Source organism: Haliaeetus leucocephalus, unplaced genomic scaffold (assembly GCF_000737465.1).
Source record: "Haliaeetus leucocephalus isolate CR32 unplaced genomic scaffold, Haliaeetus_leucocephalus-4.0 Scaffold187, whole genome shotgun sequence".
Taxonomy (NCBI): Eukaryota; Metazoa; Chordata; class Aves; order Accipitriformes; family Accipitridae; genus Haliaeetus; species Haliaeetus leucocephalus.
In genome coordinates this window covers 686610-702746 of record NW_010972623.1, presented here as the reverse complement: position 1 = coordinate 702746, position 16137 = coordinate 686610, and the positions used below count along the sequence as shown (strand labels likewise).

General features: G+C 39.5%; 1 protein-coding gene across 1 annotated transcript; it reads right to left on the bottom strand.

Moving 5' to 3' along the window:
- Positions 1-221: 221 nt before the first annotated feature.
- TMEM38B (transmembrane protein 38B) lies at positions 222-16041 on the bottom strand. Its single transcript, XM_010565217.1, has 6 exons — positions 15878-16041; positions 9436-9592; positions 6162-6346; positions 5010-5097; positions 2837-2954; positions 222-1231 (listed from the first exon to the last, which is right to left on the bottom strand). Exons 1-6 carry the CDS (start codon positions 15981-15983, stop codon positions 1022-1024), a joined length of 864 nt encoding a protein of 287 aa, XP_010563519.1. The 5' UTR covers positions 15984-16041; the 3' UTR covers positions 222-1021.
- Positions 16042-16137: the final 96 nt, after the last annotated feature.

Below are 16137 nucleotides of genomic sequence, written 5' to 3'. Positions count from 1 at the left end.
CCTGATGTCACATAAACCGAGTCATGATCAGAAACCTCAAAATTCTACCAGTGACACCAGACTTCTTCCCCAATAGCACCAGAAGTAATTGCTATAAACTAGTGCTGGTGTTTATTAACAGCAGGCACAACAGGGTCGAACTCATGAGAAACAAGGTAAATGTACTGCCCAGTATTCTTTTTTAAAGGGAAGTTTGGCTTCGAAAAAAAAAAAGTGTATGCTTGCATAAAAGTGCAGGCGGAGATGTCTAGTTCCAGTCAAAGTAAAAGATAACTACAAACCACATGTAAATCACCTATTTCAGATGAAAAACAGCTATATATCAAATGCTTGCAAACAAAGTGTCAGACAAAAATACTGAAATGTTTCTACTTGCTAACTGTAAAGATTTTTTTTAAAGTGCCAGATAATTCACTCTTACTTTAAAAAATAGAAAAATATTAAAAATATTTACTTAAGTAAATGACAAAAATCTAGACCAGTGCACTGTGAATTACAACAGTAATTCGGTTATTTTTCTAGTTAAAGGCATTAGTTTGGTACATTGTCACGGTTTTACAGTGCAATGTGATTAAGCCTTACTTAGATGATGACCTTCTTATTTGGGACATGCTACTGTGAACACTTGGCAGTGCAAATCCCTGCTATCTAAATGGAACATAAGAATTGGGGGGGGCAGGAAGAGGTGAAACAAGTGATAATATCAGAAAAAATAACAAAGCTGATTGTCACATTTTGAAACTATCTTTTTAGCATGTAAGCACTTAAAAGTTACCATAAATACAAAATTTAGTAATTATAACCACTATAAAAATTTATAGTTTTTAACTTACAAATCCAACATGTGCATTTAGACATCTGAACAGTAGCTTACAAAACACATTCCGAAGGCGAACAACAACACGGTAGTATACAGCCCTGTTCTCTCCTCACATTAATTTCTTTAAACAAATTTCTCAGCCAGCCTAATCCGAAATACAAACATCTTCAAAGGTTATGACCATCAAGGATTTTAAGCCACTTATTCTGTTTTCTTTGCCTGTCTTTTCTTAACACCATCACGGTGCTGTTCAGAAGAAGACCGGTCACAGACTGAAGAACCATTGGAAGATGCGGCACCTTCACCCTTCACTTTGTATGGTGTCTTTTGCAAGCCAAAGAACATATGGCCTAGTGCAGCCTCAAAGGGAGCAAACGGAGAAGTTGCAGATCTTGTCAACATCATTGTTACCTATGAAGAACAAGGATCAAGTTACAATAAAAGTTTTAATGACTTCACAGCAATTAAAAACAAGTTCCAAGCTGAATGGATGTATGGCATTTCTAACTTTCTACATGAGCATGAGGCCATGCCACCATAAACAGAAATATGTTCATTTTAGCTTGAATTGATCAAAGAATGCTTTTCTTTCTGACCTATGCTCTTCACACAGCTATATGCAAACAGTGTGCACAAAAACTTTCTATGTAAGTTCACTAAAATCATCTTAAGCGTAAACTACATTTAATGTCGTACAACTAAGGTGAAGAGCAACTTTTATGTGTAAGTTTTGTACCTTGCTCAAACTGAAAAACTGTAAACAGAGTGGCTACTACCATTTAAATTAAAAGAATGCAATATGTAAGCACCTAAATCTATATGCACAGCCAGACTTCAGTTAGAATTCCAGACAGCCATACTCACTCCATGAAGCTGAGAGATTTAGGTGGAAATTCCTTAGAATACAAAACTTGGAATCAGGATAGAAAAAACTGTTTGGTAGATCTAGGTACTGCACAAGTTTATATTGCAAGAGTTTCTACAGTTTTCAGAGACATGAAAAGTTTCTATAACAAGACCTTACTACAGGACTATACCAGATCCACAACTGTTGTTTATTAGTAAGTGGATGCTCAAGTTCCTGACCATCAGTTTAAGAACTTATTCACTTCAGTGCAGCTTGACAGCCAGCTTCTGAAGAGAGTTGTAATTTCTCACTTCCAGAATAACATTCCTTTCCTTCTCCATTCCCAACATCCCCAGTTCAACAATGCCTTTATTGGTTTAGGTGGAGAATCATGACCATTAGTCTGAAGTTTTGGCTCCCTAAAGCAACTTCTCTAGAATTAAACTTGTCGGCTACTTTACAGAAAGAAGACTGGGAACGACCACTTTAAGACAGTCTCTAGTCTGTTCAACAGCAGCTCTAAAGCTCTTAAAAATCACCAAACTTCTAACATAGAGACTACACTTTCTTATTAACTAATAATCCTGAAGACAGACATCACCTTGGAAATGAACAAGACTGGAGGGATTAAAAGATTCAATAGAAAAGTAGTATCTATTTTATTATAAAAGTAGTTACAGCAACATCAAAGTGGTTTCAATACACTTTCTCTTCCCTCCTAAACACTTACATTGTGAACACTTTGAGCTAGATGAGAACCTAGTTGGCTTGTTTTGCAAACCCACAGATGACTGTACAGGTAGAAGGAAGGCATTAAGCAGCTAGCAAAAGGCAGAGAACAGGAGAGTTTCTTTCTACAAGCTTAAGCTTTGTTTGAGATTACGGACATACAAGCCTGGCATATCAACTGTTGCATGCCAAAATTCCTGATTTTTTTTTTTCTTTTTTTTTTTTTTTCATACATTGAACAGTAACAGAATAAGTCTTCTGTTCTGCTCATGTGTAGAAGACTAAACACAGGTTTAAGCCTTCAGTAGGACCTGGCCTTCCCATCCAGAAGCACACATTCTAACTTGTGGTAGAATGTTTCAGGGCGTATTTTTTGCTCTGAAATAATGAAATAAAATATTTTCTGTTATTCAGTTATTGCAACACTTTCACATTCTTACCTTGGAGACAACAAGAAAGACAGTGTATAAAAACATGAGGTTGTGTCTTGTTATTGGCAAGTACTGGCTGTGTTGCAGGGTGAAAAGAACTGCTCCTATCAAAGTTACCTTCACAGGGCTGGAAATCAAACAAACAACGTTAATTTCTCTCCTCTACAGTGAAAGCTGCCATGGCCGGGAAAGCAATAAGTGTTCTTAGTGTCAAAAGAATTATTTCTGAATAGAACTAATGGAAATTTGTGGTAACAGTGACATGGTCCAAAATGTAGCCGTAATTAAACTAAGACTTTCACTTTATATACTATTACTATGCTTTCTGACCATAACATGGACAAGCATGAAGTTAGCACTACTTTACACACCCAGCAAACTCGTATTTGACAAATCCTTCTCAGATCAATGCCTCTATTCAGACTCCATACATCAGCTTGCTCCTCTTCTTCCTATTCCTATATATCTTACTGAAGAGTTAAATCACAAAGCTTGCACTACACGGACTAGACTTAAAAATACCTTCCTCTCCTATACTCCAGGTGTTAGTTACTACAAGGAGTTACTTAAGGTGTTGAAGAACAACCTAGTCCAAGTCTTGGTCCACTGTGACACTCCAGGAATTGTAGGGTTCTAGTCAGCTTATACTTGACTTGAGCCAGGCCTATGTTACCAGGTTTTGCCAAAATAGCTGTGTTGACCTGAGACACGCAAAAATTTACATCTTCTATCTTCATTGTGTTGGTAAATCCCTTGCTAGGTACGCAGTTAGAAAACAAGAGAACTTTGGTCAGTTATCTAAAGTCGTCTGAAGAGACAGCACTAACATACTGGCAGAAAAATTCTGTGCACTTCTTAATCTGCATCTACATGTGCCATGTACAGGTGACATTCCTGTTATCACAGAGCATCTAGTGTAGACACATTCTTCACTGTCTTTTCGGTAACTCAGAGATTTACTGCATCAACTTCCTGCTCTGAAGCCCAAAAAACAACTCTGTATACCAGTATCTCATCCATTTGCAGCATGTTTTATCCATTTAACTCTGCAACTTAATTCTATTTAATATTCTTAAGCTTTATATATTAAAAAAAAAATTTAAAATCCTTCTTGAGTTACTTTGAGGCACATCCACCATAGAGAAGGAGAATATATGCAAGCGCTGCCAGTCAGTAAGCATTGCTATCATGTTGCACCTGTAAGTACAGTGTTATTTGCATTTACAGTGCTATTACTGACAGTGATCTCTTCCTTCTGGAATTTTGCTTTCAAGACTGCCACTGAGGCACTGACAGAGGGAGATAAAATCTAAATACCTAGAATTTCAGAAAAAGCCAACAACTAACATAAGCCATAAAAAGTTGAAATATTGCCAAAGGAAAGACTACAAATTTCTCTTCTTATTCTGTTGCTAAGACTGGGTGCAAAAAAGCAAGATAAGTTTAAAATAAGTAAAATTACTTCTAAAGACCTAAGAGTAACATAGGAAAGATGAAACAAATTTTAGGAAATTACCAGAGTGATCTTATCTTGACTTACAATAATAGCTTGTGGCTTTCTAGCCTGTCTCAATTCTCATTTTACTGTACAGACTAAACCAGGAGCCATGTAATATTCCCATTCTTTGCTTCTGCAAGAGAAGTAACATTTCCTGTCTCATGGTACATTTTTGCTATATTGAATAACCAACCTGCACCTTCTGAAATAATTGATATCTATGGAGGAAAAAACAGTACTGGCAGAGCAAGTAAAAGTGACAATGCTCAAAGGAAGCCATCCTAGTGATGCTCAGAACACACACCAAAAATGCAGACTTCACTTGTATACTTCTGGTACCACTGTTCTTTCATTTTGGGTAGAAGACACACGTCCCTGTAAGGCAAATTGAGTCAATACTGCTTTCCAGCAACTTCCTACTGACTCAGTACTGCTTTCTGCCACATAATTTTTGTTGACTTGTCTTCCCATTTGATGTTCTTGTGCTGCGAACCTAAAACGATTAAAAAACTACCAAAATTACCGAAGATCATCAACCAGTCTTTCACAAGATACACACCAAAACACTGAGTACAAACATGCCCTACAGCTTTTTTTTTAATCTGAACCACTAAAAGTGAGTGTCAACACAAGGAGTTAGCAAAGCAACAGTTAACATGTTGCAGTCTTTTTTTAAAAACTTACTAGGACATCTTCAGTAGTTCATTGGTTTCAGGTTTCCACACTCCTCTCACCAGCTGCTCGAAGTTGGAAATTAGTCCACCACCAGCTCCTGAAATTGCAGAGATTTACAATAAGACTCCACTGACTGCTACCAGTACTGTGCAACCTATTATTGCTTCCAGCAAAACTCGTTACACCAAGTCCCAAATGTGGCACCCAAAGCTCAGACTTAAACACTAATCCAATCTTCTATATGTGCATAACTTGAGCAACTGACATGAAACCTCAGAGGTTTAGCTACTTAGCGAGAAGCTCAGGTTTACCTTTATGTGATAGCATCTGAATTGATGCACTCATCACTACAAACAAATGCCTGAATTGCCAAAGTAAATCTTCAGAGGCTTATATCATTCCATTCTTCATGTCATCGTGCAAGTACACAGAGTGTCTCTATAAACTACAAGGATCCTCCACAAGAAAAGTGGTTAAGTATTTTTACATTAAAAGAATACAAGACATAAGGACATGTTAGACACTCTGGCCAATAAGACTGATCTGTATTAAAACCTGGGAAAATAATATCTTAGATCATCACATTAACACATGTTTCACAAAGCAGAACACAATCAAGCCTATAGAAACAAGAGCTGCACTACTACTTCCTTAAGTGGTTCTAACATGACTACAAATACAGCTGCTACAAGGGTAGCTTCCAGAGTCATACTCCAAACAACAGGTAGGCAAGAAGGTTCATTCCTGTGTTTAAAATCACCCAATGGTTACAACCCAAAAAGCTAAGAAAATAAGTTCTCTTCTTCAAGTACATGCAAGGACAACAGGTCTCAGGCAATATACTGTCGGAAAGTTTAGTAATAGCACTGAAGCTACACGGGAGATCTAATTCTTTATTGCCATTAACTGCCCATCCTACAAGTCCTCACAAGACCTTCTGAAGGGATAAGATGAACTTTCCTCAAAGTCATTCAACGTCACCCTTAATCCAGGCAGAAAAACTGCTGCACAGGCTTTTCCCTTGAGGGGATAACAGACCGTATTAGGACTATCATATCCAGCACAGCAAGGAATGGTGCTACAGTTACGCTGAAGGGCTAGCCATTCAAATACCACTCCAAAACATCACAATCAATCAGAATGAGATGTTATGCGTGTTACCTCTGGCCCAGCCCACAGCTACCATGACAAGCCAGGCATCTTTGAAGTGACTGTCTGCATGTGCAATGCCAGCTGTTATCTTCCAAGTCCTAGTCACTTCTTTCATTCCTGCAACCAGAAGCCGAAGAGGAAGAAAGGCAAAGCACCGGTAGAATATGTCTTGTGGGCAGTAAAACACAAGATACCTGAAAATCATGAGAAAATCCATTAGCAACATTCAAAAATTATTGCTGAAGAATTCACTTTCTAATAACCTTGAAAGATATTTTTGGAATATGACTAGCAATGCATGATATACTACTGATAACTCACTGTCTTGTGTGGTAGACATATTGGAACAAATCTGAAATGCTTTTGAGCATGCTTGAGCTCTTGCACCAAAATGATCAAACATTACTTGAAATTGTTCTTACTAACTCATTGTCCCTGAGAAGAATCCATTAAAGTACATCAGAAACAGCTTTAAATTTTACCAACTGTTCTATAGCTTATATATCATGGTTTTATATTTCAAATTATCAAACTAATGTCTGCCTGACTTTGTGTGGTTTGGTTTTTTGTGGGTTTCTTTTGTGTTGGGTTTTTTTTTTGGTTTTAGGGTCTTTTTTTAAATAGGATTACAACAGGGTGGTAAACTACATGCTGACACCATGCTTTCGTACTGATAGGTACATGGAATTATATAACTTCAGCAAGAATGCCTCCAGTAGTTATTGTCATGCCAGATGAAATGCACAGCCATTTTCAAACAAATTTCACATCTTAGTAACCACCAATTCTAGCTTTTCCAGCTTGCCAATTACAAGCAAATTTCTTTTTTCAAAGCATTAAAAGCACAGTACTCATAATTTAAAAATACTTTTTATCAACTTGCTTTTAAAACAAAGTAAAGTTAAAGATGTCTAACAATGAAATCCTAAGCTGATAGTAAATTTTAAAAGATTATAGTGTGTGGTGTTTTATCGTATGTCTTCAATCATAAACAAAATTCAGTTCTTACGGAGACATTCAAGGTCTCAAAAAAATAATCAAGATTAAGTATCTAGATTATTTCAGCACAGGAATAAGAAAGTAACAGTTAAGTAAAAGCAGAGAAAGCCTTTAAAAGATGGGAAGGTTATTTTTTCATTTTCTTAAAAAAAAAAAAAAAAAGATACTTGCCTGTTAGTTTAGGCCTTTGAGCTCAACCCTGTCTACCAAGAATTTCTAAGGCTGTATCCTTCTCCTGTTTACTCAGGCTGCAATGCAGAGATGTACCTCTCATATCTAGTTCACTGCATTAGAACTACTAGTAAGCACCACCGCTAGGAAGAGACAGGCTTCATGGTTAGAGAATAGAAATCAGGACAGCACTCAGGGTTTCGGGGGGTGTTTTTGGAAAAAAAAAAAAGCTTATCCTTTACAGCAGAATGCCAGGAAGGTTCCTCCACAAAAAGGCAAAGTTTAGCTGAAGTCCTGTCCTAGTTATCTATTTTCTTTTTTCTGCAAAGGATACAGTACCTCACCACTGCAAAATTCTGAAGCTTCTTCTCTTCGAGATCTCTGAGAGTGGAGCATGCAATAGCCTATTTCTCACATACAAGAAAGTTATTGGAATTTACACTAATAGCTAACCACTGCTCTCGTGTTCAGTTTTAGCTTTACTTTTGACTACATTTAGTCTTCCTTTTTTCCCTATTGTAAAGTCAATTGCCTTTGTACGCAACCAAGCTTCAGCTGATGCAAAGTCAAAGATGTACAGAGAGCATGTATTTTAAATGGCTATTTGCAGTAGCCATTAAGCCATGTACTCAACAGACAACACTAACCAGAATTAATTTACAGTTGCAGAACGTGGGTTCAGGACCCTGAAGCACAGGTAACTGGATTGACCCAGCACTGCAGTCCCACCAAGGCATTTTTGCCTGCCATTTCTGCTAGCAACACTTGCTAACAGCAGATGTCGCTGTCCTACAGACTATTTAGGAGCGTTTCTCAGGCATAGCACAACCCCTTCCATTTTCGTTTTATGCATGGCGTGGGGAATTCCGTTTCACTTGATTTGGGACCAAGATTTAACGTCATTATACTCATGAAGAGAGAACTTTGTAAAACTCGAAGCTTAAAATGTTTCATAAAGTTCATAGCTCCTCATTAAAACCTCATTTTATTTGTGCACAGCAAATCACATTTGACCATGTTAAGTTCAACAGAAATCATGTTCTGTTTACATGTACTCCTAACTGCTGTCATTTGTTAAAACAAGCAGTCATGTTGCCCGAATCAGACTAATATGAACCATAAGCAGATTCTATAAGCTTTGTTAATACTGCATTATTTATTACACATTATTCATTTCACCAATTTGCCTAAATGAAATGTCATCTTCCATTGCACCATGAAGACCAGATAGATATACACAGACAGATAGAAACACTTATCTCCATTTTATTGGATTTGCAATTATAAAACCTAAGGGGCTACAAGGAACAGATACTAAAGGATTTCAAGCAGATAACACTCTTCTAAGAGAGGAATTGAGATTTTTTAATTCAAAAACCTACTGCTGCTCACAAATTATGTAAAGTTTGAGGGCTTCTTCAAAGATCACTTTCTGGAACAAAGAAACTCCACTGGAAGGCCACATTTATATGAAAAGAACTCCAGTGCTTTTTTTTAAATTCTAAAACAGGCCAAATTGCTCCTTGTTCACATACCTGGCTTCCCATTCAGCTCTTTACTGTCTTCCACTACAATGCCCATCTATTTGGGAAAAGGCAAAATATAGGGAAAAAAAATGATGTCAGGAAGCAGAAACTACGGAGGAAAGAAGATCTCTGTTTTAGATCCCCAATTACATAAAAGTTCAAAATCTTTACATCAGCCAGGTTCTGGTCTTCCAAGTGCTACTGCTGAAAAACTAGACTGCATTTATGACTTACCTATATCCAGAAAAGCAGTAACTGAAGTCCACCTTATGCCAAAATAATGTTTTCAGCTGTTTGACCAGAAACACTATAAAAATCTAAGGCAAGTCTAATCTAGTGACTGAGTATTTTGTTACACAACAGCCCATAAGAGTTGCTCTCTTACAAGCATTTTATTCCTATAGAACAGGATCATAACCGCTATTTTGCTGCGGTGACTTCCTGGATGAAGAGACAGCATCCAAATCCATAACATTTTTAAGTTAAGCTTCCGATTTACATGGAACCTTGATGGTATAATATCAGTTCACAAAGTATAGCTTCCTCAGAACCAGTACTACTCAACTAACTCAATTGTGGCTGCTTACCAGACTGAAGATGCCAGTAGAATATTTGTGCCCTTTGCCAGAAATGCTACTGGAGGTTCTGCAAGCATCAACGAAGACAAAATTGAACCACCAAAGCAATAAAGCATAGCACTAAACCAGCAGGCAACTGGACTTCGGACTGACACTTCCACAGCTCCTGAAACAAAGGGAAAAGATGCACAAATAGAAATAAACATTTTAGAATCACATCATGTTTTAAAAGTCAGTATTTTTCAAATCATTCAGTCCAACATTGTTCCTTCAGGTAATGAAAAATCCTGCAGAAATCTGTAGGCTTTCACAGGAAGTCTTCAGAAATACAAACTTCAGAGTACACTGATGTAAGCATATGTTACCTAAATAAAAGACGGACATTGTGTTCTCTGAACATCTTTTGTGGGTTTATTATAACTATTTGGCTACCAAGAAGAAAAGCTTTCAGAGCATGTCTGAGAGGTCTCATTGTTAATAATCTGGCATAGATATACAGTTGCTTTCAAATTTGTATTAAAAATACACAAGTGGCTTTGCTGACCTAGACAGGATTGGTATTGGTAGCTTTTGGGGGGTTGTTCTACAAATTCCATTTCTGCTTTTGAGTGTTCATGAATTCAAGGTCACTGTTTTCCTTTTTCCTCATAACACCCTGCTAAGTGTGTTTGCTGACCAAAATGAAAGCAGTACCCAAAACAATTATTAAATATTTTCACCTGCAATCCTGAACAGAGAAAAAAGGTTACCTGAAGCCATAACAATAAATTTAAGTTTCCCTTGTTATTAAAAGGCTTACATTTTGGTCTGTTTTGTTATCTTTAAAATGACCTACTCCTTTTAAATTGCAACTGAACTATGCCAAAAGAGTATTCAATATTAAAATATTATGCTGGAGGCAATGGGAAGCCTTAACCAGTTTCAGGCAGAAATCACACTTTATCAAAGCCAGAAATGTCCTCAAGTAGTTGACTATTTCCTTCCACTTCACAAGTCCAATGTTGTCAAAGCTTCCCCTTTACACAGGTGCAGAGCTCTGTTTGCCCGAACTAGTTTCATTTTCCATAGTCCAAAGGCTGAAGTTCAAAAAGCAGAGATGAAACCTAGTGTTTGCCCCAAAACAAAATTTGACCTATGTTCCAAATTCAGCTGAGAAGCTTTTGGTTCTTCAGACACTTCTGTGGGAAAAGAAGCTTCTTGCCCAAGATGAGAAACTCAAACATAGAAGAGAATACAGCACTATCAATACAATTCACTTCATACAAGAGTATTAACAAGATTGTTCCAGTTTTAGTGCTGGCACAGCTATCACGTTTTGCAGCACTACCTAAATTCCTGTGTAACAGCCAATTTATAAAAATGAGCACTCCTAAGTATTACAGAATATGTGAATATAAAATAACTTTTTTTTTCTATTGTGCAATTTATTTTCCATACTGCAGTACCTGGTGCTCCAGGTTCATTATGCTCAGCTTTGTTACTGCATATTACCACTTCTCCAAAGTAGCTATCAATTATGTTTGTGTGCATAAAATTAACAGGAGAAAATTCTAAAGCCTGCTAATGTTACCTAACAGCAAAAGTAAAACTATAAAGTGGGCCATTACATCCAGATCCCATGTAACTGAATGTGGACCTATTTTCACCAACATATTTGAAAAGGGTAAGACACTTGCAGAATATTAAAGATTTATGCTTACTATATTGAGGTTTCCTCAATTAAAAAAAAATAAATCTAAAAATGCTGACAGCCATTGCATTCAGAAAAAAATGCAAAATTGTATTAAGTAGACACTCACTGGTCCAAAAGAACCATAGTAGCTTCCTTCTCACACGTAATTATTCTCGTTTGATGACACAGCCGCATTACAAGTACTACTATATACCTACTTTAGCATGAAAGGACTGAATTCCTTTACTTGCAACAACAAGAAAATATCTTACCCCCATATTCTGCAGTACTCTCTCTCTGTTGGGTAACTCCACTAAATGCTGCTGTGGCATTATAGCACAAAGTGACCATATAGAGAAGAAATATAGCAAACTTTACAGGACAATGAGAAAACACAGCTAACAGAGGCAGCCAGTGTAAACCACAAGGGAATATTTGCTGTAACTGGGGAGTACTGCTAATAGATCAGCTGTTGCATTACACACAAGCTTTAAGTCCTGTACAGATGTAATACAGGATGTAATCTGCACAGTAATCTGGTCTTGAAGGGAAACCAGTAACCAGTTTGTGACAGGAGGTTCCACATGTGAGAACCATCGCCCTCCAGACCAGGTTAAAAAAAAAAAAAAAAATAGACTTCAGACATCCACTGTCATGTGGGTACACACCAACCTCTCTTTTATTAGCATGAAGCTTCTCACCTTGCATTAGCAGAGGGGTAATCATCTTAACATCTTACTGGTGGCCTTCATCAGAGTATCAAACTACCTCCTCCCTCCCCACAAAATGAAACATGACTGAGAGGTAGCCCAACTGAAACTCAGCTGCTTCTTTACTTCACCAGGTGTTCAGTCAGATTACTAACATAAGGAAAGGAAACCATTCCTGGGGTCCAAAGGTGCTGTGTCGTTCAATTTAACAGACTTTATTTTATTTTTCACGCCCATGGACATTGACTGCAATTAATGAAACATAGCTAGTAACAACTAGTTTTAAGGAAAAAATGGAAGATTTTCATGTATCGGGTTTGAAAAGGTTTACATTGATTTCTACTGTACGTTTGACTTGACTTCTAGTTCAACTTGCCTTCTCTCCTACATACTTTGTGAAAATTTTTTCATGATTTTTCACCTCCTATTCTAAAGGCCAGATTAAAAAAAAAAACTTTAAAAAAATTAAAATTCAATTAAAAGTTGGAGTTGTTCTAAAATTAGTTAGCTATCTGTTCTCTTTTTGAATCCATTCCCCTTGTCTTTCAGCAGTCACCGCTTCTCCACTCTTTCTTTCCCTAATGACTAGCAGCAAGTGGTTTCCAGTTTTGAGGTCACATATAGGAATTACTATTATTATTACCAGATTACCCTCTATGAGCAAGCTCCACAACAAAGCATGTAAATGTCTTCATTAAGCTATTATGTGTAAAAGGACAAGAGACTGGAAACTCTACTGGACTTCCAAGATTTTTCTGTTGGTCAACATTAGAATTTTCTTGGCTCAAACACCAGTATTTAACAATTCATACCTGCTTTCTAACAAGGAATATACCCAACATAGAGGGCAGAGACAAAAACCACTGATACTAATTTAAAGCTCATCTTACCATTGCTACCTAAACTATGACTGCAATATAACCTTTGAGAAAACAAACTCGATTTTAAGTGGGTCACATGTTTTTAAACAAGTGATCATTTATATTTGTCCTCCGATGCATCCTGTAAAACTACTGAGGCATCATACAACCATGCAAAATATGATCTGCCGAAAGGCCACTAGTCCTGCCAATGGTATACTTCAGAAGTAAAGATAAGGTTTCAAAATGCAAGGACTATTGTTGAATACAGTTTTAAATGTTGTTTCTAGACAATAGTAATAAGGAAAACCTTGCCAGCAAACTATTTGTGTCAGTAAGATAAGATCTGCTTTAACCTTTCCAACATGTTCCAAACAGGCAATCAGGAATACATTACCACATACACATCTAAAGAGCAAACCAGAAGGACTTGTAGAAGTTTTTTCTAGCACCCCTATTCAACTATATATAATATCATCAATTAAGCTAAAGGCTTTATAGTCAGATTTAATTTAGCAAAACTATGCCAAAAAACATTAGTTCTCTTCAAATCACCAGAATCATGTCATAGAAAACTTGCAAGAACAAAACCAGCACATTCCTTCCAAATACGACACATCCTCAACCCTCAACACCTTTTGCTGTCCCTCCATCCCAAGAAAATTGCCAGTTCTATAACTGACTGGAGTTACAAATAAGCAACTCCTAAGCAATCCCAAATGCACTAACCAAGGACTCTTAATTTAAAATATGGGGAAAGCAACATGTTAGCTGTCACTGCTGTAGTTTGCCAGCACTCACAAGCGAGCAAGAAAACTCAGCTAGCACTGGAAAAGTCCCAGTTAGTGTGCACCCATTCATGATACAAATACCCACACCAAATCTGATTTTAAGCAGTGGTGGGGGGTGGTGGTGGTGGTATTTTAATGAGACAGTAATCTGGGATAAAACAAATGTGGCTCTGACTTGACCACATACTTCTTATACCACCAGCCACTTAAGGTTATTCAGTTATTGCCCTGTGAAATATAGCTACTGCTTTAAGTTTCCAGAAAGAATATATTGTAATGCCTAGAGAATATTAATCAATGATAATATATCATCCTGAGTATTTCATAATGACTGCTATTTCAATGGAAAGCTTCAATTCAAACTGCTTACAAGTGAGCAAAGACCAGCATGCAGTCACCTGAATTACAGTTATTAATTCAAAGTATGAGAGCATACTCAAGAGCTTCTGAACTTTCCAGCTATTAAGCTGAGAAGAAAAAAAAAATTATCAGCACGGATCTGACCAGATCTCTGACAGTACTTCTACTGTCCAGAAGTGCTGTCTCACTAGAGCTATGCTGATGCTAGCAAAGTGGAGAGACTCCTCTCATCCTGGTCTTTAAGTATGTCCATTCCAGAGGAAAGTTTAAAGGTAGTGCATGGTAACATCAAATACCTTCAGAGAGAAAGTCCCTTTCTGAATGGAACAGTTATATTACACAATGCCACAAGTCAGCACCCAGAAACAATTTTAGCAGTAGTAACAACATTTGGTGAAGATGGTAGCATACATAAGCATTTTATATCAGTCTTCACAGTCTGCTAAGTGCACTTACTCAGCAGGAAGTAAAAATTCACCTCGACACATTTAGGAAGGGACCAAACAACAAGCCCTCACTAAACAAACAGCGCAGAGCCTTAAAAATGTGAAGCAAGCAGAAGCTCCCAAATCTGCATTATAATCCTGAAAGTCAGCTTAGCTCCCTACACAGTTACCAGCTGGGATGCACAGTTACTGTAACTGTCCAGAGCCACACCACAAGTAGTTATTCTAAACATTAAAACAAAGCTAGTCTCTACATTTGTGACAACTAAAAACTAGCCTTGGGGTTAACAACCATAGCGCAAAAGATTTTCTAGAAAAGATCTTGTAGAGATTGAAGTGTCATTAGGTGTACTCATACAAAACCCAGAATGCTGTTACTGGGAGTGAAAAGCTTTCCTAACTTAATTTTACAATCTATGGGTACAATGTGAAAAGTCAGTAGCACACAACCTGCCCGTTAGATTCCCCAAGCTGTGCTTCCTAGAAGACAGAATTGCCTTAACAGCTTCCTGCATATCCAGGGTGTGTGAAGGATATAGCCCCACAAGTTGAGCAGCTCTCCCCTCGCCTCTCAGATGCAATACCTGACAGCAAGTCATTGGCCTGTGATCTGCATTCCTTCTCTGCACGCATAAACCTAGTTTCGGGGTGTTCAGCCCTCTTATTCTTGGGACTTTCAAAATCTTAGACTGCAAAAAGGTTTTCAACAAAACTTCTGGCTGATTTCACCAGTGCCTCTAGTTGTGAGAGGGCAAGAGAAGTTCAGCTGGGTGCTTCCTACATGCTTTCTGCAGTCAATTAGACAGCACTCATTGACTGACGGACTAATACAGACTGCAGACAATCTTAATTGCACGCTTACAGACTAACAGAGAGCATCTGGATTTTGATGCAAAAACAGCAGCCGGCAGGGGCACGCCGCTGCCAGCTGAGCCCCTCCCAGCACCCGGCCGCAGGTCTCCGCAACGCTCCCGCGGGAAAGCCGAAACTTGCGCTGAGGGGGCTCCCGCCTCAGAGGCCACCCGCAGCGCTGACAAGGCTCTCGCTACGCCAAACGAAACACGAGCCACCTGAGAGTTTGTGGGAGGACGGACAGGAACTGAGGTTTCGCTACGCACAGTCACTAAAAATAAAATCCCAAAGTGGTGAAAAAAAACCCAACCAACACTCCCTAGCATTTTGCAGGCGGAGCCAAAAGACCCCGCAGGTTCTCCGACACCCCAACCCGGGTGAGACACCTGCGGCTCCCGCAGAGACCTAGCGGCAAAGCCCGGGCAAACGCAGGTCACCCCGGGCACCGCCTGGCACCCGCCGGCCCAGCCCCGCTGCCGGCACCCCGGCTCCCCTCAGGCACCCCCCGCCATCTTGCGCGGCGGCCACCCTCGCCCAGCAAGGGCTGGGGCGGCCGGCGCAGGGGGCTCCCCGGCCCCCGCCTCTGGCCTGGCCCGGCTGGGGGACGGGGAACACGGTGCGTGGGACGCGGGGGAACACGGTGCGTGGGACGCGGGGGAACACGGTGCGTGGGACGCGGGGGAGGGACGGGGAAACACGGGGAAACACGGGGAAACACGGGGGGACGCTCCGTCCCGCCCCACCAACCGCCCTCGCTCACCCCGCTGCTCCTTCAGCGCCATGACGGAGGCCACATAGTGCGCCAGGTCGAAAAAGGGGAACATAGGCAGCCGCGAGAAGAGCAGCGGCACCTGCCACAGCTCCATGGCCGGGCGGCGGCGGGACGGAGGACCAGGGAACGACTGCCCAGCGAAGCGGCGCTGGCGGCGGCGGGCGTCCTAGGGGAAACTTGGCCCCTGCCGGCCGCCGTCAGCGGGGCGGGGCCGGGGCGGGGCGGGGCGGCCGGCTCCCTTCAGTCAG